Source organism: Eschrichtius robustus, chromosome 19 (genome assembly GCF_028021215.1).
Source record: "Eschrichtius robustus isolate mEscRob2 chromosome 19, mEscRob2.pri, whole genome shotgun sequence".
Lineage (NCBI taxonomy): Eukaryota > Metazoa > Chordata > Mammalia > Artiodactyla > Eschrichtiidae > Eschrichtius > Eschrichtius robustus.
This window is the reverse complement of record NC_090842.1, coordinates 68,241,202-68,262,594: the sequence shown is the minus strand read 5'-3', so window position 1 is coordinate 68,262,594 and position 21,393 is coordinate 68,241,202. Positions and strand designations below refer to the sequence as shown.

The following is a 21,393-nucleotide window of genomic DNA, read 5'->3' as shown; positions in this document are numbered from 1 at the left end:
TCTTAGACAAATGTATGGGTTTTTTTTTTTTTCTTTTTCTTCAGAGGTTTTGCGTTTGGGAGTCGTTAGCGGGCCTTTCTCCGCGTCACCCCCCTTCTTTGTTTGGGGGTCGCACACCCACTCCCCCTCCCCCTTTTCCAGACCCTTCCTCAGGGCCCCTAGCGTTGGCTCGGTTGACGTCAGCCTCCTGCCTTCGCGCCAAGCCGTCGCCACGGCAACCGAGGCCTGATTGGCAGGGCTTGGGGGCGTGGCGAGGGGGGCCCAGGGCGCGTAGCGCTGCCTCTGATTTGCCCGCGCCGGGGCCCCGCCTCTGCGGAGAGCCTGACAAGGAGTCGCGGGTCGGGGCTCGGTGCAGACGCCGGGAGCCACGGGAGGACGAGGCCGGAGCGGAGGAGTGGACATGTCCACCGTGGGCTGGTGGCGCCGCCGGGTGCCCGGGGCCGTGTGGGGGCACTAGACTGTGCGCGGGCTGCGCCGTGGCCGACCTGTTGGCCTGGGGCGGGGCGGTGCCTTGAGGTGCGGTGTGGCGAGGTGAGTCCGGCCGCCTCGGCCCGCACCTCCGCATCTGGACGGTGCGCGGGGATGGGACGCCGCAGGTTCGGGACCCTGATCAGCGGGCGGGGGCTGCCGCGCTTGCCGCAGCAGCGCCATTTTGCGCTGCCGGCCGGAGTCTGCGGTGGGGGCTCCCGTGCCACCTTTCCTGGGCGTAGTGGGGGACAGGAATGGCTGGCCGTCCTGGGCAGGGGGCGGGAAGGCCGCGGGCTCCTGTCAGCAGTCCGCTGGGGTGGGTGCCGGAGAAGTGGCAGGCCATCCCTAACGAGTGAGGGAAGGCTCAGCGCGCCGCCCCCCCCGCGCCCCGCCTCCCGTCCCGCTCCGGACCCCCATCCTACGGGGTCCCAGATTGGCCAGGTCCCCATCCCGGGCCCATTGCCATCCCCTCCGGCCGCCCTTGCATCCTTGCCGGTCTTTGGGGGCGGGGCTTGCTTGCCGCAGTGGCGGTGGGAGGAGCTGAGGGGCGGGGCCGAGGGCCGTCGTGCCTGCGGGATGTTTTTCTCTGGGCGGTGACAGACTGCGGGCCCGCCCACCCTGGCGTCACTTTTGATTGTCGGATAAGAGTGGCTGCGCAGGCGTTGTCCTGATTGGTTGGTGCGGGCTGGGGTGGGGCCAAGGGCTGTCTTGACTGCAGGTCTCAGAAGAGATCGACTGGTCGAGCCCCGCCTACCTCGGCGCCATCTTTGATGGGGGCGGCTGAGGCTCGCTGCGCATGCGCGGCCTGGTCTCGGGTGGCTGGCCGCAGGGGCGGGGCTGAGGGCAGCGGTGCCTCTGTTCTTTGCCGTGATTGAAGGCTGCGAGGGTCAAGCTACCTCACACTTTCTTTGCTGGTCACGGGCCTGGCTGCCGACGCTTGCTGCGGATGCTTGCCGCGGACGCTTGCCGCGACGTGCCACCCTGACTAGCGTAGGTTTTGAGGTCTGACGAGATTGGGCGACGGCTGGTGACTGGGGGGCTGTTTCATCGGCTGGGTCCATGTGGCCCAGAGTTTGCCGACACTGTTGTTGCTGGAGAGCTGTCTGTCCTGAGGGACAGGGCTACGGGCTGTCATTGTGCCCGCTGTGTCTCTTTGGTTGGTTTGGGGGTTGCAGAGCATCACCCCTTCCCCTGTCGTTGCCTTCCTGGAGTGCTTTCACCTTGGGATGTTTCTGGCTGCATCTTTTGGCTGGGGGGGTGGGCTGGAGCGGGGGGTGCCGCGCAGCCGTGTTTCGCAGGTGCCCTGTCAACTGGGCTGAGGGGGTGGGGCCGCGGGCCGTCTTTGGGGACTGACAGCGCTGCAGAGCCCTGCCCACTCTGATCCTGTGCTTGTTGGCCGACAGGTGGCGCCGAGGCTTATTGTGCAGGCGCTGTAATGAATGAGGGCGGAGCTGCAGGGGGCGGGCCGGTGGAGGGACTGCAGAGCCCTGCCCACTCTAGCGCTGTTTGTTGGCCGTCAGGTGGCACCAAGGCTTACTGCGCAGGCGCCATCTTGAACGACTGTGGGGCTGCGGGGGGCGGGCCGAGGGTGGGCTGCAGAGCCCTGTCTGCTCTAGTGCTGTTTGTTGACTGACAGGTGGCGAGTGAGGCTTACTGTGGAGGCGCCGTCTTGAATGACAGAGGGGCTGTCTGCTGGGGTGGGCCCAAGGGAGGGGCTTTTATGCTTTGTGTGACTAATGGGGGACTGCAGACCATTTCCCATGTAGCGCTGTGTACTTTGGCCTAGGGGTGGTAGCTGAAGCTTACTGTGCAGGCGCCGTCTTGAATGACGGTGGTACTGCAGGGGCAGCCCGAGGGAGGGGCTGCAGACCCTTGCCCACCTAGTGCTCTGCCTGCCGACAGGTGGTGGCCGAGGCCTACTGCGCAGGCGCCATCTTGACTGACACTGGGCCGGCTACAGGGGCCTGAGGCCGGGGCTGCGGAGCCCTGCGTCCTTTGCTTGCTGCGCATGCACCCTATTGAGTGCCAGTAGGACTGCGGGGCAGGCTGCGTATGGCGTCCTGGGAGACGGAACCCACCCCGCCGTCTCTGCTGCACAGGCTCCAGGTGGACCGCTGCTTGCCGCTGCGGCACATCTTGGCGGCCGCGCGACGGCACCGTGTTCCTTGGAGGGCGTGCAGAGCCTTGTCCCTGGAACTGTGGGATGGGTTTTAACTGCGCATGGCCGGGGGTCACATAGGAAAGTGGGAATTTTAATAGATTTGGGGAAGGGGGGGATCTAAGTGAGAAGGCAGAGGAGAGGGTGGCAGGCTGTGAGGGCGGTGGGAGGTGACGTGAAGGAAAAGGCCCCAAGCCCGTAGACAGCCTGGAGAATGCGGAGCGCAGATGGTTATGAGGGAGGCGTGGCGTGAGAAATGATGGGACGGAGGAGGGTCTGGCAGGTGGGACGGGGCTGGGAGGGGTGGCCCCAACGGGGAGGGGCGGGGCGAGAGGGAGCAGCCCTGGATTCCTTGTTTGTGGGCGGGACCTAGTTATATATCCGCTCATGACTGATAGCGTTAACATAAACCAGAGCCATAGTCTTGAAGGTGCGTCCCCTAGGGGCCTCTGATTGATTGAACGTATGCTTTGAGGCACAGTGGGACTTGAAACATGTAGTGTCGTCCACGGGGATCATGTTGACAACCTCAACTATTGTGTAAGGTTAAATAATGATACCATTATCTACTGGTAATGTTGATGATAATAGCATTAAGATTGTAATATAAGCTAGTCTTTCATGCTACTTAGGGGTACAGCACAGTAAAATTTCTGGCATTTCATCACTGGCTATCGCATGGCAGAACTGGAGTTTTACTCACCTTTCTAAGGGGTGCCTATATCATTATTCCACAAGGTTTCCATGAAAAATGTCTGTAGATGTACTGTTTTCCAAAATGACGTTAGTTGATCTGTAATTGCCATGAGTTCTGAGGTTGAGTTCTCTGAGCCTCTGCTTTTTTGTGTGTGAAATAAGTAGAAAATAATGTTGTGGTGGGAATTAACAGAGATGCTAAAAGTAAGGTGCTAATAAGCACTGTATGAGGCACGTAATTAGCAGTAAATAATACTACCTTCTTAGCCATTTTTTCCCTCCAATTTGTACTTGCAGTGTGTGTCCCTTGCCTTTAGAGGGATGGCCAGTGCAGCATAGCTAATAAGTGGGAGACTGGGGTCTTAAATAGGATTTCTCAATCCCAAGTCTTTACTGTTTTGCTCTGCTTATTAGAGAAGTTTCTAAGACACTCAGAGATTGGCTTGCACACGACTGACATAACCTCACTGGAAAACAGCTATGATTATAGCCAGGGTACAACATACACCCCAGTGAGCAATGCCAATGGTCCTTCCACCCTGGGAGGAAAAGCTGTTCTTCTTGGTCTCATTTTACCTCTACCACTGTAGGAGGTAAAGATGCAGCTGTGTGGGGTCATTTCCAGCCTGGGAAATTCAGTAATTGGGAAGTAAGTTCGGTGTCTCACATTTTCTTTTCCTTCCCCAGCTTTACCCTCCTCTGAGACGACTTGCAAGAGGAAGAGGGACTAGATCCAAACGCTAGGTGGCGGTGTCCAGGTGAGCTGAATTCCCTCCTCACAGTGCCACACCCATCCTTGGAGTGAGCGCATCCTTCCTCAACCTGGCACTTTCCTACTGTACACGTGTTCCGTATGGCCACACGAGCACCCTGTGTGCTCTGAGAATGCACAGGCTCTTCTGGTAGATCACGTGTTCACCAAATTCTCCTTGGTCTTCGCAACATTCAGCTACTCCTTCAGGCGTGCCCTTTCTTTCTTATTGGGTGAATAAAGAAACATGAGAAATTCATTGATTCATCTATCAAACATGGCCCCAAGTGGAAAAGGAAGTGTTTTCCTGGAGCTCATAGTCTTTTGGGTAATGAAAGACATTGAAAAAATAATTGTGTGATTCATGCCTTTGAAAGAGAACGTTCACTTCAGGCAGTTAACTAAATCTGGGAGAGGCCATGTAGGGTCTCCCTGAGAAAGCGAGGGACATTAAGGCTGAGCCCTGAAGCGTGGTGGATGGTAGTATGTCGTGAGAAGAGCAGTCTTAAGGGAGCTAGGAGTCCAGGATCTAGTCTAGGCTAGAAGCCTAGAACAAAGGAAAGAAAAGAGTGGTGTTTGAGGTGAGAAAAAGGTAAAGTGGGGCTGCACTGTGAAAGGCTTTGCAATCCATGGTAGGTAATTGGGCTTGATCTGAAGCACCATGGGAAGCCACGGAGGTACCTAACCATGGCAGCACCATGATAATCAGATTTGTGTTTTAAAAATATCATCTGGTTGCAGGGTTCAGAAGGGGAGGGTAGAAACAGTGGGTCCAGGAAGACCACCTCGGATCTGGGTGAGAGATGGTGGCTTGGGTTAGGGTCACAGAAGAGGGATAAATGAATTGGATGGATCTGAGAGAGGTACTGAAGAAAGGGACTCAGTAGGGCTTGTACTCTTTGTTCACGGTTTGCCGACTGATTCAGACCATACTCAGTGAATCATATCATGGGGGGAAGTGAGCAAAATAGCCAAATATTGCTCATTCCGTCAGCAAGCATTGATACTGTGCCTGATCTGGGACATGATCATGCTGGACTTCGGGTCTCCGAAAGTGAGTGACATAATCCCTGGTCTCAGTGTCTATTGAATGAGAACTCCAATTAAGTGGAGAGTAGGAAAACATGCTTACCAAGATTGGTGGCCATGCTAATGGCATATTACCACCCAGGGAAAGACTAACATGCTGTCCCAATGAGCCCCCGGGGGTGGGTTGGTTTTTTCTGGCCTTGGTGAATGCTCCAGACAGCGGTCCAGTGTCTGGCGCTCAAGCCTTTGGAGACTCAGAGGCCCTACTTCATCTGAGGACTCATCTTACATCAGTAGATCAACGTTAACGAAGCTAAGCCATAATGAATTATTGGTTTATGTCGGAAAATAGTGTGACCAAATACAACGTTCCTGTTTTCTCAGTTTTGGTAATAGATTTATGGTGGGAGAGCACTGCCTCCGGAACCCAGATATTCAAAAGTACGCATGACCAGCACATTCTCTCCCTGTAGGCAGACCTACATGGGAAAGGAAGCCATAGTGAGAGCTCACTTGGTGAGTATAGAATCAGAATGAGAGGATGTGGAAAAGCTCTGGGAGCCCTGGCCTGTGAGGTCGCCTGGGGATACCATCTGGTTGCAGTGAAGCTCTTGCTAGGGTCACCAGGACACCAGAAGCCCCTTTTCTGCAGCCCCCGCCCTCCCCAGTCTCCATTCACATTAGGTCTGACCAGAGTAGCATGCGCTCTCCTATAGATGGTTAAATGAACCATGCTTTGTGGTCTGCCTTTTCATGCCCTCACCCCTTTAAAAAAAAAAATCTGATCAGCCAGTTACTGATGTAAATATTGGTCGGATATGTCCTACTGGCACAGAAGAGGTTTTATCTCTTTAAAGTAACTCTTTTTCTTGAATCATTTGGGGGCTGACCATAAAACTAAACTCTTAGTTACTGTTTCCTCTTCTTTGAAATTTTTGGGGAAATTCCTCCAGAATGGACAGCAATAAGGAAGTTTTGCTGCAGAGTGGTAAGTGCTCAGTTTATATAATGGAGGCAAGCCCAGGGCGGCGTGGCGATTGTCTGCGAGGAGCCACCTGGGAGTCCCGAGGGTGGAGTCACGGCTGGTATGTAGGGGTAGTGGTGGTTTACTTCATGCTCACATCCCCCTGTGAAATTGTTACCCAAACAGCCTCTGTTGTCCACATGTACCTGTTCATGGTTGACTGGACCAGATTGGACGCATCAGCCTAGAGCAGTGGTTCTCAAAGTACGGCTCCTGGCGTGCTTCCTGGATGGCTGTTTCCTGGGGAGCCACAGACCTCCTAAATACCCACCCCGGAAAGGCTGGTGCATTTCTCCCAGGCACCCCAGGCTTGAGAACCACACCCTAGAAGGCATCGAGCTGTAGTGTGCACTCGTAATGTCGGCGTGGGGGGTGAGCAGAGGCACGGGCTGGCCCAGCTGCCAGTGTTGGGTACCTGAGCCGGGAGGTGAGGCGGGCCCAGGCTGGGACAGCACTTTCCTCCACATGGTGCTGAAGGAGAGAATGTCGGTCTGCAGAAAGAGGCAGGAGAAAGGAGCAAACAAGAGCAGAGAAGAGACCGCACACCCTGCTGTCCCTGAGAAGCGAAGAAAGTAACTTCCTCAGTTCGTGACTTTAAAGTTCTCAATTCCAGCCCCCTTTAATGAGGTAGGTAGAATGAGAGAGGGGCTGAATCTAGGTGCACTGTGATGAGGCAGCAAATTAAGTAAGTAGAAACGGGCTTGGAGAAGAGACCATGAGCTTCTCTCACTCTTGGTGGGATCTGGGGAACCTGAGGTCACACAGGGGGCCACAGAGTTTCTTTACCTCTCCACACACATCCAGCCACATTTCCAGCCACCACTAGTTGAGTTCCTCCCAGTTCAGTTGAACACTTGACCCACTGATCCTTCGATTGAGGCCAAAGACCCCCCCCCACTTGTGGCAGGGGTGCCTGATGACTTCCATCTTTGTTTCAGATGAATTAATTGTGAGACCGTGCTTTTGTTTTCTATGCATTTTTATGAAATAGAAGTAAAGGGCTGTAAAATACTCAGAATGGCATGAACACCTCCACACGGACCACAGTGGCAGCACTCGTCCAGCAGGCGGGACCACTGCCCTGTGGTTGGAGGCCAGCTCTTGCCCGAAACTAGCTGCATGCAGTGCTTACGACGCACACGTTTCATGCTTAGACGTCCCGTGTATTTAAGAACAGGTCTTTGGAGGTTGAAGAACAGCTGGAACCCCGTAAGCCCCTCTGCCGGGTGTGGAGGGTGAGACCTTTTTCTGACCAGCTGTCCTTGTTTGTCTCCTCTCCTTCCCTCTCCTTGGAGTTGGTGGCCTCCCTTGGCCCCTATGACCAGAGTCAGGCTGGGTCCCTGTGCGTCCCCATCCTCTGAACGTGGTCAGACCTTTGGCTTTTAAAATCCTGCCCTTGGCTACTACTTGACTCACGCTGGGACTCGTGCTGCAGAGACAGTGTGGAGGGAGATGTGGGAGCTTCAGTAACTAGGGTGTGTGAGAGCCCACCTCCAGGCCCGGACACAAAGCTGATGGGTTTGCCACGTGGCCAGAATTGCGTGTGAACAGTGAGACCGAGAGGACAGCTGGCAGTGAGGTCGGGATCTAGGTGTGGCACCCCTGCAGTGGTGCTCTGGCCCAAAGGGTGTGTGGGGAGTGGAGGACTCCACGGGAGCACTGTGAGTGGTCGGAGACGGGGAGCCACGCAGGGGCGGGGGTGCAGATGCGCGGTGACTGGCGCAGAGAAGAGGACGGACAGACAGCAGCTGAACTTCCAAATTTATATTCAGTTTTTTTTTTTCTGATGGTGAACTTAAAATGACATTCTAAGTTGAAATGCAAAATGAAGTATCTTTTATTAATCATTTATTTTTTCGGTTTTCCCCGCTTTATGCATGGTCTTCATACAAGTTTTTATGGAAGTTTTCTTCCAGTTTGGTTTTGTATGTACTTCCATACGTTTAAGTACCTATGTAGTTTTTTGTTTTTTGTGTGGTTTTTTTTTACGTAAATGAGATCATGCCCAATTCACTCATACTTCAAACTCAGGCTACCAGAGTGAAGTATGTGGGGTGTTAGGCAGTAATATTTGGTTGTGGGGGAGTGCATGGTGTGCCATCTGGCGAGCTCATATCACGTGCCCATCACGTTTACAGTCTCCATTATATGCGTGTTTCTGTGTGTGTGAACGTAATACTGTGCAGCTATTTAACATCATCTACAATAACTTCTGTATAAATACATCTCCATCTGCAGCTTTGCTTTCTAAAACTTCATTTTATTCCGTTGTGTGGGCTTCCTCATTGTTTTCTGTGTATATATAAATGAGTATATTTGCAGTAAGAATGCCACATATGCTGTATAATTTTATGCCCTTGTATTTTCATTTAATGCTTTAAACATTTTTTACATTGGTCATTTCCATCAAGTGTAAATAAACTGGTATATCCGTAGAATGGAAGACTGGCCTTTAGAAAGAATGATATAAATCTATATGTACTGGTTGGAAAGATGTCTATCAAAAATTACTGGGTTTAAAAATACACACAGAACTCCTGGTATGATCTCATTTTGGTAAAAAGATGTTATATGTACAGACGTTAAAAGGTTTAGTATAGGAACAAACGTGATCAATGGATGTGGCTTGCAGTTTCTACGTTGGATAATCTGTAATGTTTGAATGTTGTACTGTCTTGTATGTTTGTAATCAGAAAATAAAGCTACAAAGTTTCTTGGCAACATGACTTAATGTTACATGACATTTTCTTAAAGATTTTATCTGTTTTCATTTCTTCTTGCATGATGAAATTTTGGAGGAATGCTGTCTTTTGAGGGCAATGATTTATTTTTCTGAGAACAAAGTATGTTTGTCATTGGCCTTAGTGGCCTTTGCCTTCTAGAGATGAAATACCGAATTTCTTGGAGGAGAGGCCAGACACTGGCACTGATGTTATTGGTCTTTCCTAATGTCAGACAGAGGCCTGCTCCAACCTTCTTAGAAATCCGTACTCGAATAGCTGGTCAGAAATGGAAGTGTTGGCTGTCTTTTCTTGCCACTTTCCTTAAAATGACCCTTTATCATTTACTCCTAAGGAAGTTCCTAGTTAGTATTTAAACAGTTAATAACTTTTCTTGATTTAAAAGTCTTCCTTTACTATAAACTAAATTCCCACATGTGTATATACTTTCACACGAGTCAGATTCTGGAGTGTATTATGTTCCATCAGTGTATTTGTCATTGCACCCCCATCCTTGTGTTGGAAAGAATGCTTTATGTTCTCATATGTTTGGGTCACTTTACAGACAATCCCCCACCCTTGCTGCACACATACCTTCTTGTTCAGAATTGTCTTGATATTTCTGTACATTTAGTCTTCTGGCGAAACTGGATTCTCAGTTTGTCAAAGCTCCCACATTTTGTTGGATTTTAACTTATACTCAAGGGAGAATTGACAACAATTTTCATGGTCCTGTGCAAAAACATATGTCTTCATTTATTTAGGACCTGCTCTGTGTCCTTCTGTACATTAAAAAAATTTTATTTGGAGTTGCAAATACTTCACTGAATTTATTAATGAGAATTGGTTTATTTATTTCGCTATTCCTGGAATTTTTTTTCTTGCTGTATTAACTGACAAGGTTTTGAATTCAAAATAATGCTTTTTCCACATCTATACCTTTCACTTCTTTTTTAATCAGTTGCATTAGCTAGGACTTCCAAAATAGTACTGAATGGTGGGTATGGTGGAGGGCTTCCCTACCTTTAGTGTTTAATGCTTGCTTGCACTTGAGGTAAGTCTTTATTGTGTTTGGATGGTGTCCTAGTCTTACTCTTTGCGAGGGACATACAAGGAAAGGTTGAGGTTTGCAGATGCTTTGTAACGTGCAACAGTGCTCGAGGAATCCCCTCCCCCTCTAATCCCTTATATAACAGCCTACCCTATTGGGATATCATCCTTGTATTCCTGGAATAGCCTTTCATGGTCAAGGGCTACTATTTAGACTTTTCTAGATTGGATTTAAATGTTTTTGCATCTAAGTAGAAAAAAACCCAAACACACAGTTTATTGGAACACCCTCTACGTGCCAGTCCTGTGAAGGTAACAATACAGTGATGAGAAAGGCGACGTAGTCCTTGCCTCAGGGACTTTGCGGCCTGGCGTAAGTACAGGTGCTCCCTTTCTCTGTTGGGCTGTGCGTCCCCCAGCACATCTTGATTCTGTGATGGCCTTTCTGGGCCATCCTTGGACAGGCGTCCCCCCTCAGCCTCAACACTGCCTTTGGTCGTGCCAGGCAAGCCCGTGGATGACTCTTCCCTGATGCTTTCTTCCTCTCGGCCACCCCCGACACATATCTTCTGTCCTCTTCAGTGGTAGGCATGGCTGTTGCCATGGAGGCAGAAGCTGGACTGGGGAAGTGGGGGCGAAGTGGGCAGAGCAGTTATGCTCTCGATTGGCCAGAGTCGCTGTCACAGGAGTTCCCCTGGGTCTTCCCAAGGGTGAGGTGAGTATGGGGCCCTGGCAGGTGCTAACTCAGCACCTGGCCTCACTCCTGGGTGCCCTTTGGGCTGCCAGCGGAGGACAGGGTGAGTCGGGGCTGAGGGCTGGGTCACTCGGCTCCTCCTGAGGGGCCACCTGCAGTCAGGTAACCCTGTAGGAGAACGTTGACCAGTGTTTCCTTTCCCTGCTTTGCCTCTGGATGCTGTGCAGGGATCTGCCCTGTGTTAGGACCGCCATTGCATAATAGCACGTTCCCAGATGTGCTCCTTGGGTGACGTGATGTCACCTGCCATCACTCCTGCAACATATTTGAGAGTAGATGTACGTACAAGGACTTAGTGGTAGTGGGCAGCTGACTTTGTAGCTTTTTTTTTTTTTTATATTTTTATCTACTTGACTGTCTTTGTCCTTAAGTGGAGACTTGCTGTTTCAAAAGGAATAGGCATTGTTAATGTTTTTTAGATATATGCCAAAATGATATCCAGAAATAGGATTCACACTTGTACCAGCCGGCTTCCCACCAACACTGATCTTTATTTTGAAATAGTTTCCCATTTGGTAAGCGTAAAAAGTGTTCACTATGATATTTTACGTTTCTTTGATTTCTGATGTAGATATTGGCTCTTATCACTAATTTTATGAACTGTGTATTAATGTTCTTTATTTTCATGTTGAGCCACTTACTTTTTTCTCACTGCTTTCTAAGACCTATTAACTGTCATCTATGTTGCAAAATATTTTTCCCCCTCCTTTTCTGGTTTGCTTTTATTTTGATTGGTTTTTATAGTGTGGGAAATGTGTACCGGTTTTATTTTCGCCTCTGTTGCGTAGCAGTCAGTGGTCTCTGCCATTGAATCTGCTCGAGCATTCTGCCTGTCCCTGTTCTTTACTGTTGTAAGCAGTGCTTCTCTGAACACCCTTGTGAACTGTGTCTCTCTGCTCATGGGCACATAGGTCTGTCAGTTCGAGTTCAGAAGTGGAATCGCCAGGATAGGGAATGGCATTGCATTTATGTACTAATAGTTGCTAGAGTTGTGAGGGCTATTTCAGCTTGGAGCTGCAGTTTCCCTAAGTACTTCTTGGGTCTGAGGAGTTTCAAAGTTGATTCTTTGGGGTTTTCTAAATTGCCTATCATATCGTCTGCAAACGGCCAGTTTAGGGTGTGACCTTGGACTCAGACCAGGGTGGGGGTGGGGTGGGGCGGGGTGGTGGGCAGGGAGCGAGGGAGACCCCTCAGCGTTAAGGTGGTCGTGCTGCCAGCACCCACTCAGTGGGCAGCACAGTCTCGAAAGGCCTCCACTAGTGCTTTTGTTTATTGTTTTGTTTTAACTGTGAATTTATTTTTTTGACTAGGTAATACATGTCATGATAAAAATAAATAAATAAAAACAAAAAACAAAAGGGGAATATACAATGAAAAAGTTAAGTCGCCCTTCCTTCCCTGGCCCCCAGTTCCCTTCCCCAGGGGCAATCACTATTAATCACTATTAATAGTCTCTTCTGTGTCCTTCCAGAAATCGTCTAAGTAAATGACATCTGTTTTTATAGTTCCTTAGAATGCTATGCACATTGGTGTGTCCCATTTTGCACTTAACTACCTTAGAGGTCGTCTCATACCCATTTATTTACAATTGCCTCATTATTTTAAAAGGTTTCATAATCATAATATAAACATACCATATTTTGTCCATTGTCATAACAGTACTTCAATGAATATATTCTTGCACATATGTCATTACATATCTCTGGGATAGATTCATAGAAGTAGAATTAATAGGACAGGATATTACATTTTTTAATTTTGATAAGTAACCGATTTGCCCTTTATAAAATTTGCAGGATATGTATATGCCAGTTTTTTCTTCACACGACATATATGTTATCTATCTTTATGATTATTCTGTTCCCAAGGCCCTTTCTTACTCTCAAATGAATTTCCTCTGCCATTGTGGGAAGGAGTAGGTAAGGTCCAACTGTTTTTCAGGTTTTTCTATTAAAAATCTTTTCTTTTTCAACGCCCTTGATGACCAAGGGCTGTTTCGTTGGCCTGGTCAGAAAATCTTGAGCACGTTTAACAAAGATCACATTTGTTGACTCTAGTCCTGAATTTCTTGAGAAAAGGAATAGGTGAATTTTCGGCATAGAAGTTGGCATCTACCTTGTGACAGGATATTTATGGGTGTTCACATGGTCGTATTATCAATGAGCAGGAAGTCCTCCATCTCTTTTCTGTGCTCTGAAAGGGTTTTTATAACATGGTAAACACTTCGCTCATGGAAATTTTATGGGAAGTTGCTCCTTTGATCATTTCATCTTTTTAAATTTCTTCCCTAGATTTTCCTCTGCTTCCTGAGTCAGGTTTGCCAAATATTTATATTTTCTTAGCAAAATTGTTGCTTCCTTATCAAACTTTTTAAGCCTACAGTTCTTAAGTATAGTTTTTACCTACTGGTGCTTTATGCTTCAAACACATGCCTAGTGGGAAGAAAAATTAATGTGATTAGAGAAGTATGTATACAAAGTCAAAGTTGTCCCTGTTTTCCAATTTTATTGTCAGGTTAGAAGATCCCGTCCCTGCTACAGAATTATAAAAATTAATCTTTTATTTATTTTATTTTGATTTTAGTTTTAGCATTTTCATATATGTTATGACTTTTTTCCGCAAGTGAATGATTGGCTAGATCTCCTATTACCGTTATTATTTATTGAAGTAATCTATATACATTCCTTACTATTTTTTAGTGCCACTTTCATAGAGTTCTACATACTCAGTTGTGTACATACAGTAAACTTATATTACAATTCTTAAGTGAATCCGTCTTTTTGTCTTTTTTGGTGTTTTATTAGGTGGTTAAATTATTGCTTTGGCTTTGGTGGTATAGACAGGAACATCATTTGTTACTTTTATGTCGTCTTTCTGCCTTTAGGCATCATACTAGAAAAGAACTTTCTTAACCCTGAGATTATATTAAGATACTTCTGTTTTGTGTGTGGTTTATTGGCCTTTTGATGTATGAACTTTCAAAATATCGATCCAAGTGAAATTCTTCCAGGTCAACTTTAGAACCATTGTCAAGTTCCCCAACATTTATATTCTTTGCAATTCCACTAGGTAGTATAGGTTAATTTGGGGGGGTATTTAGAGCTTTCATATGCTAGATCCATGTATCTCCCATGATTATCCTGTGTCTCTCTGGTTATTGCCTTTTCTATTGCTATATCATGTATAAGTTTGTTCCTATGGGTGCTGTCTTCTTCTATTAAATCTTTTGTACTTTTACAATGGAGTTCTTCCCATTTTCTCCAATTGGTTATTGTCGGTACATATTTAGGGAGTCTGGTATAAATGGGTTTCTTACTAAATTATTATTCCTATTATAAGGTCTGTTTCCACTGATTTGCAGTATTTGAGTTGGACGGTCTTACATAACAGAGTGATAATTTTATATCTTTGTTCATGCCTCAGATTTTCTTGTAATTGGCTGAAACTCTGTAGAATGATGTTCGTTAGTCATAGTGTTGAGACTGTTATGTCTGCTTTTGTAAGTGAGTTTGGTCTGCAGTTTGCTAGTGCTCTCTGTGTCTTAGATGTTTTAATTATTCTGGTTTCATAAAGAAAATTTGAAAGCTTTCTGCTTCCTGTCTCTGGTTGTTTTATATGACATGGGAATGGGCCTTTTCTTGAATATGGTATATAAGGCCTCACCCCCAATGCTCTCTCAGTCCACAGCCGTTTGGAGAGTGAATTCTCTGACACTCTTTACATTTCTTCCACGTTTATTTGTCCATGTATTTCTTTAAAATGTCTGCAGGTTCCTGGCATTTTGACTCTGTTCCTGTGGATAAGGACACTTGTTCTGAAGTTCCAGAAAGGATCCTATTCCCAAACAGGTGATTTACATACCCAAGGGTGTCGTGTGGCCTCTGAGAGGTGGGGCTGCTGTCACCTAGGGGACCGGAGTTCTCTCTGGAAGTGGATGCCACAGAGCAGGCTTGGGCTCCCTGCCCGCCCCTATGTCCCGCACAGGCCTGCTGGCTTTTGAGGGCCCTGCTCTTGTCACGGCAGTCCCTCTTCGCCAGTTGCTGGGTGAACTCGACTGTGTTCTCTCGTCCCAGCTGTCTCACCAGCTCTCCAGAGCCCGGACGCTTGCCCTTTCTTTCCCCTGCACAGCAGGGTGTTATCTAGTGTCCTGTCTGTCATCGAGGAGGGCAGGGCAGGCAGGGCGGGAGTGGCAGGGTCTCCAGGGTCTCCGAATGGAGGTGCATCTGTGTGGTTGGTTCTGAAGCTCCAGAGGACGCTGCAGAGAGAGTGGGAGGGCAGTTTCCACGGGGCGGAGCGGAGCCCACCATTGCCTGGAGAGAGTCCCCTGCATTGAATCATGCCCAAATGATGAAGGCTACTTTGAGACTGAATAATTGAAACAACTTTTGTTTTCTCTTTAGACATTAAAAAAAAAATTTTTTTTAACTTATTGGTTTTTCCTTTTAAAACAAAAAAGAATTTTTGCTGCATGTGGTTTTGTTCTTCTCTGGAAGTAAAGCCAGAAGTACAAAACTGTCAGGTAAGTTAATTCACCCAAACCTAAATTTCCTTCCTGTATTGCCTACTTTCTTGCTCCAGTTGTGGCTGACCACTAATAACAAGGCTACCTAATAGGAACCACATGCAGCTAAAACGGTTCAGGTGAAGGGAAACGTATAGCCTTAGTTGGTCACGTGAGAACAAAAGGAAGATGGAAAATCAGCTTTTATACTTGGTCTAAAAAGTTTTCTTAAGAAGGGAGGGGGCAGATACTAAAATACAGACAAGTAAGGAAATAAATGATACAGAGGATTATCAGAGTAGAAAGCTGGTTCTGTGGAGGCAAGCTAGATACTTGACAAGATTGATCAAAGCAGGAGGGTGTGCAGGGGTGTGAAGAAGCCTGATGGTCGCTTGATCACATTCTCGCCATTGGTGTGAATCCTAGGTGTTCATCACCTGTGTAGGGTTTCTGTGGACTCACGGGTACTTCATTTAACCATCCCCCTCTGTGCTAGGCAGCCCTGTAAGAGAGCTCCGCAGATACCTCCCAGCGCTCCCCATGCCTGTTTGTCGGGAATACCGGGAAGGGGCTGGTAGAAGAGTGGGCAGGTGAGGGTAAGTGACATGCCAGGGTGTTCTTTTGGAAACAGTGCCGCAGAGCTTAACCCAGAAACTGCACTGTGCGTCTGTAGGCCTGTAATAAGAATGCATGCCTGTGTCTAAAACCAGTTTTAAAATGGGTTTGCGTACATTATCTTCAACCTGCTCTATCAGTGTCGATACCTGACTTTTCCAGTGATGGAAAAGTTCGTCTCTCATCCCTTTACCAGAGTTTACAGTGGGGGCATAGGCAAGTGAGCTCAAATATTTAAGACTAAATGCAGCAAGCGCTTGGAACACTAGTAGAGGAAGTGAGTCTCGGGAAGGCTCCCAGAGGCAGTGGTGTTAGCACGAGCCCAGGGCTGGGCTGTGGGGCAGACACTCCTCAGAAGGGTGGGCACTGCTGCCGCAGGAGTCCTGAGCTTTCCTGCAAACTCAGACGCTGTCCAGCCACTCTGGCCAATAGAACTTTCCCCCACGAGGGAGATGTTCCGTGTTGTGCCGTAGGGTAGCCACTGGCGCTTGGAATGTAGCTGGTGTGACAGAGGAGCTGAACTTTTAATTTCATTGAATTTTAACTTAACAGCAGCGCGGGTTCAGAGAAATTATTAAGAGCACTTGCATTCGCATTACCCAGAGCTGAGCACTTTTAACATTTTTATGTGGTCTTCTACCTTTCACGTGTTGTATGCTGTTTTAACAGCCGTGTTAGGGGAAGAAATGCTCAGAAATGGCAGGATTGAGCCCCTCACGACCCCCTTTCCGTTTTTGCTAAGAAAAAATATCGACCTCCCTTTTTAGTAATGGCCAGCACCTTGGGCATCCCCATGTGCCGTGTGCTGGGTGCTTAGGCCTTTTAGGGGTATTGGCTTCTTAAAGCCTCACAGTTGTAGAAGGGGTGTAGGTCTGTTGGTCCCATTTCGGAGATAAGGGGACAGACTGCAGGACAGGGACCGAGTGGCCTGGGGTCAGAGCCGTTTAGTAGCAGAGCTCACGCCTCACACGGGTGTGCGTGGTGCTTGGAACGCCTGCCTGTGCATGTGTCTGTGTGTTGGGGTTTGGTGCCTCTCTTCTGCCCTTGGCCTGTTCACAAAGCATTGTTGGTGCCCTTGTCGGGCAGCCCCACACTGCTGCCTGGTCCTCGACTTCTGGGACATGTGTATGTCTCCTTACGATCCGCAGGTCCCTGAGTACTGACTGTCCCAGGCTGCCGCGTCTTTCCTGTTGACTCATGTTGGGTTCCTCCAGTGAAAATTTTCCTTAGAGAGATGCTGCCTCCAAAGTACTTGTCTGCCACCAAACCCAAGAGGTCTTGGGCCCCAAATCTGTGTGAGCTAGACAGTGACTTGTCTCAGGAGCCGGATGCCGCCATAGGAGAAGCCGCCACTGACTCTGAATTCTTTCATCAGAGGTTTCGGAACTTCCTCTACGTGGAATTTGTCGGGCCTCGGAAGACCCTGCTCAAACTCCGAAACCTCTGCCTCGATTGGTTGCAGCCGGAGACTCGCACCAAGGAGGAGATTATTGAGCTCTTGGTCCTCGAGCAGTACCTGACCATCCTTCCAGAAAAGATCAAGCCTTGGGTGCGTGCAAAAAAGCCGGAGAACTGCGAGAAGCTCGTTACTCTGCTGGAAGATTACAAGGAGATGTACGAACCGGAAGGTGAGCGGAAGAGGAAGGCGGAGCTCCCTGGGGTGCCCCGCGCAGCGCCCCTGATGTTCCAGGCCGATCATCCTCCTCGCGGGGGGTGGGGGACTGCCCTGCCATAGGACGTAGGTGGCCTCCCGGCCTTGCTGCCCACGACGTGCCAGTTGGACCTCCCTCCCCAGCTGTGACAGCCTAATGAGGGCCGGTGCCCCGTGTCCCCGGGGAGCAGACTCCCTCCTGGTTAGGATGCGAGAGGGAAGGAGACCGTGGGCCTCCGATAGGAAGGGAGCCTGCACACACCGCAACCCGGCCCAGGCTCCCCTCTGTGGAACCGGGGCGGGGGCAGGGGGCACCCCAGCAGGTTGTACTTGGCGCTGCCATCGGGAGGGTCACAGCCTCGTTCCTGCCCAGCAGGGGCGGAAAGGAGGGGCGAGAGGGTCTGACCGCTGCAGCAAGGGGCGGGGGCCACCTGGGGGGGCTACTTAGAGGGGACCGGCAAGCACGGCTGAGACCTTAAGTCATGTGTGGTGCCCTCTCAGACGACAGCAGCAGTGACGCCCACAGCGAAGGCAGCATGAGCCGGAAGGCAGCAGAGTCCCCGCCGCCCCACGCCGCCTGCTGCGGTGAGTAGCCCGGTCGCCGCGCCGTCCAGGCCGCGCAGGACTGCCCTGGGGCAGGGCTGCTGCTCAGAGGTCAGAGGGGGAAGGAACTCAAGTGAGGATGGAAGGAGTCGTTCTTACGTCAAAGCAGACACGTGCGTGGAGTGAAATACAACTGTTTCTCTTAATGATGAGAGAAAACGTTTAAAGCTGTGTGAAATTTGCAGTAGGCTGTTTCAGGTTGTGTCCACAGCCTCCCAGGAGGGGCAGAGTTCATCACCCCTTTGCCTCCAAAGCTGTTTTACTTGTTAAAGGTTCTTCGGTGAACTTTTTGAAGGAGCGTTGCTTTTGGGGCAGGTGGGTGTTTCGTTTCTTTGGGGTAAAGTTACGTGCACGTTAAGACTGACCGGGGTAAGCGAGGCGGTGGAGGGCCTGCAGTCCGTTCTCCCGAACGTGGACCTGACCACGTGGGAGCTGGGAGACCAGGAGAGCCTGAAGGGGAGCCAGCCCCTCAGCTCAGCGTTGGCCCTGACTGAGACCAGGCCCACCTAGGCGAGGCCCCCAGAAACAGTGGTCCGGGGCCCGGGTGTCGGGTTGCACTTGGGACCCCGGTTTGGGATCCGTCTCCTAGCATCCCTTCCAAAGGCGTGTGAGCGCACACGTGTCCGGGCACGTGGTCAGCTCCTGAAATGTCTGCTTCCTCAGGTGGCCGGGACTGGGCCCAGGACTGGGACGGAGACTGGGAGCGAGCCCGGGAGCGGGAGCAGCGCAGGGGCAGAAGCAGGGACCTGGAGTCCCGCGCCCGCTGGCCGTACGCCCGGAGCCCCAGGAGCAGTAGGTCCTCCTCCGACTGCTCCCCCGTGCGCGTGGCGGGTTGACGGTGCCTTGTTCCGGCATGACGCCTCTTGCCTTGCAGGGTTTCAGCAGCGGGATCTTTCCCTTCCTCTGATGGAGAAAGTGGCTTTTGCAAAGGAAAGAGAGCACAAACGTCGGGGCTCTGTGATGGATTACGAGACGAGATCGCAGGTAGGCTGAGGTCTCCTCTCATTCTGGGAAGACTGTCTTCATTTCATGGCAGAGAGGCCTTTCTTTCCCGAGAGGCTGAGTTATCTGCCCACTAGAATCCTGCCTGGGTTGGGGAGAGCCCCAGCGACTCCCCAGGAGCCTGGCCTGTTCCCAGGGGTGACTGGTGGCTGGGGAACTGCTGCCTGTTTTCTCGTTCATCCACGGGGTCAGAGGAGCGCTTCTCCGCGCAGCGTTGGTGCCATGTGGTGGGCCGGCCGCAGCGGCTGCTCCTCCTGGGCCAGGGAAGCCCATCGACCCGGCAGGGGTTTCTGGTCCTCAGTAGGGAGCCAGGAAGGTTGCACCTCCACGGAGCAGACTAGTGGGGAGAGCACAGGGCCCCGGGGCCGGGAAGAGCTGGGTCTGGAGCCCGGCTCTGTCACCTGCTAGCTGTGCAGCCTCAGACCATTAGCGAAGCCAAGCCTTGGTTTCCTCGTCTGTGAAGTGGGCGGGCTGTTGTGAGGAATGGGTGAGAGTCACACGTAGGTACAGAGTGTGCAGTGCAATGCCTGGCACGAGGGAGGCGCTGTGGGCATCAGAGGCTGTGGGTGCAGGGAAGACAGGCCTTGAGAGAGAGGGTCACGTGTGACATGGCAGCGTGGAGGAGGGTGCGGGGCCCGCGGCCCTGGGCGCGCGGTGGTGACCAGGCGGGGCCCGTCCTGGGAGCCTCCTGTCTCGTAACAGGAGGGTGTTCAGCAAGCATGCGGGGAGTCTCTGTAGAGAGAGGTGCTGTGCCTGACGCTGGCATCCAGCTCGCTCTTAAGGAGGAGCCAGGGTAGCGGACTGTCACAGGGACAGGAGCAGCTGGCCAGGTGCCGCCTGGGGCGGGGGATCCCAGGTGTTCAGGAGAGCCCGGCGCAAGCCCCGAAGCGGCACCGGATGAAAGCCAGAGTGTGTGGAATGCAAGGGCAGAGGTGCAGTCTCTCCCCAGTGCCCCGAGATGCGGTAACGGTGCTCCCTGTGGTGGGGTTTGAAAGGTGGGGTCAGGTGACAGAGGGCTCTGAATTCTACCCCGAAAACCCTTGTCATTTGTCCTGTGTCCTGGAGGCAAGCCAGAATGCGCAGGTGTGTGAGAAGGAGAGGGATGGCATCCTGTTACTGAAAGCAGAGCTTCTGCGGCAGCAGTACCGACGGGGGAGGGGATGTGGAGGGTGGGCAGGGTCGGAGGTGACCCCGGTGCTCCAGATGTGCCTTATGACCTTGTCCCAGGGAGAGGCCCCTGTGTGTGGGACACACTTAGTTTGTCACTAATTTTGGTTTCTTACTTGGAGAAACCAAATTGACCGAATTTTAGGAATCCAGATAAAAACATTAAATTGTGGAAACTTTGAAGAAGAAACCTTTTTAGCGTGCATTTGCCCCCACGAAGTGATGAACGTCAGTGGTTTCCAGTTAACTGCTCTGTGAGCCTGGGACCAAGTGTTCACTCATCTTCAGGGAAAACAGGAACTGTGGGTGTCCTTATTTGGGGGTGTTAAAGTACTCTTATGAAATGAAGGTGATAGCAGATTGGCAGTGGGATTGTCTTATTTTGCTTTTCAAATGCCCGTCCTCACTACTGGAAAGCGTTGGTCCCCTGTGTGTGGTCCAGAGGTCTGGGAGCCACTGGTTCCTCCTACCTTGGTGTCATAGAAATAACAAACAACGTTCTCATCTTCCTTCAGCATGCATTGTTCGTGTGTGTAGGTCATGTGAGGATGCAGCAGTGTGGGTGCTGTTCTCCGGACAGCATCTGTCACGGGGAGCGTGGCGGCGGCTTGTGCCACCTTAGATCCGTGGTTGATCACAGATGCAAAGAAAACAAGTGCTTAGGGCTACCCACTTGAATAGGTCAACTTAATTTAAGTCAAAGCAGCATTTTTCTTTCCTAGCGACAACGTAGTCCAAAATTTAACATACGTTACATTTATGTTACTCAGATTAGGCACACGGAGAGAAAGATATGAAAAATGCCCCTTCCCTTTTGCCATTGCCCTTTGGGGTCTGTTAGCACCAGGGATGGTGTCCTTCTGGCACCCACAGTCCCCCGGGTTCTTGACCTCATCTGCTCTCTGGCAGCCCCCAAGTTAGGAGTTCTGGTTCCCTCCCTCTCCCACCGCAAATACATCTGTGCTCCCAGCGGGCTTTTCCTGCGTTGCAATAATCCAGGGCTGAGGCCTTAGGATGGAGGCACTGTCGCCCCCGAGCACAGCGGGGTGCCCACTCTGGGGAGCCGCCCTCTGACGGGAGGAGACTGACGGGAGGAGATGGGCTCCCACCAGAAAGGGTGCAGTCTAGCTTTCTGGCCAGTGGTGGGACCAGGCGGTTTTGCAGTGAGTGCTTCCTGATCTTTTGTAGTGTGTTGTCCTAAAAA

General features: G+C 50.4%; 1 protein-coding gene across 12 annotated transcripts in view; it reads left to right on the top strand.

Moving 5' to 3' along the window:
• The first annotated feature begins 336 nt into the window (after positions 1 to 336).
• Positions 337 to 21,393, top strand: part of PEG3 (paternally expressed 3) — a 31,389-nt gene continuing 10,332 nt past the window's right edge. Inside the window, exons 1-9 of one of the 12 annotated variants that reach the window (XM_068529259.1) lie at positions 337 to 531; positions 4,010 to 4,080; positions 14,420 to 14,498; positions 15,107 to 15,169; positions 15,652 to 15,747; positions 16,915 to 17,394; positions 17,919 to 18,002; positions 18,684 to 18,812; positions 18,895 to 19,004. In XM_068529259.1, the coding sequence (XP_068385360.1) occupies positions 17,001 to 17,394; positions 17,919 to 18,002; positions 18,684 to 18,812; positions 18,895 to 19,004 (717 nt within the window). In that variant the 5' untranslated portion in view covers positions 337 to 531; positions 4,010 to 4,080; positions 14,420 to 14,498; ... (1 more) ...; positions 15,652 to 15,747; positions 16,915 to 17,000. Of the gene's footprint in view, positions 532 to 1,385; positions 1,471 to 4,009; positions 4,081 to 14,419; positions 14,499 to 15,106; positions 15,170 to 15,647; positions 15,748 to 16,914; positions 17,395 to 17,918; positions 18,003 to 18,683; positions 18,813 to 18,894; positions 19,005 to 21,393 lie in introns of those variants that run through there. The other 11 variants (XM_068529258.1, XM_068529262.1, XM_068529261.1 and 8 more) reach the window with 11 other exon arrangements.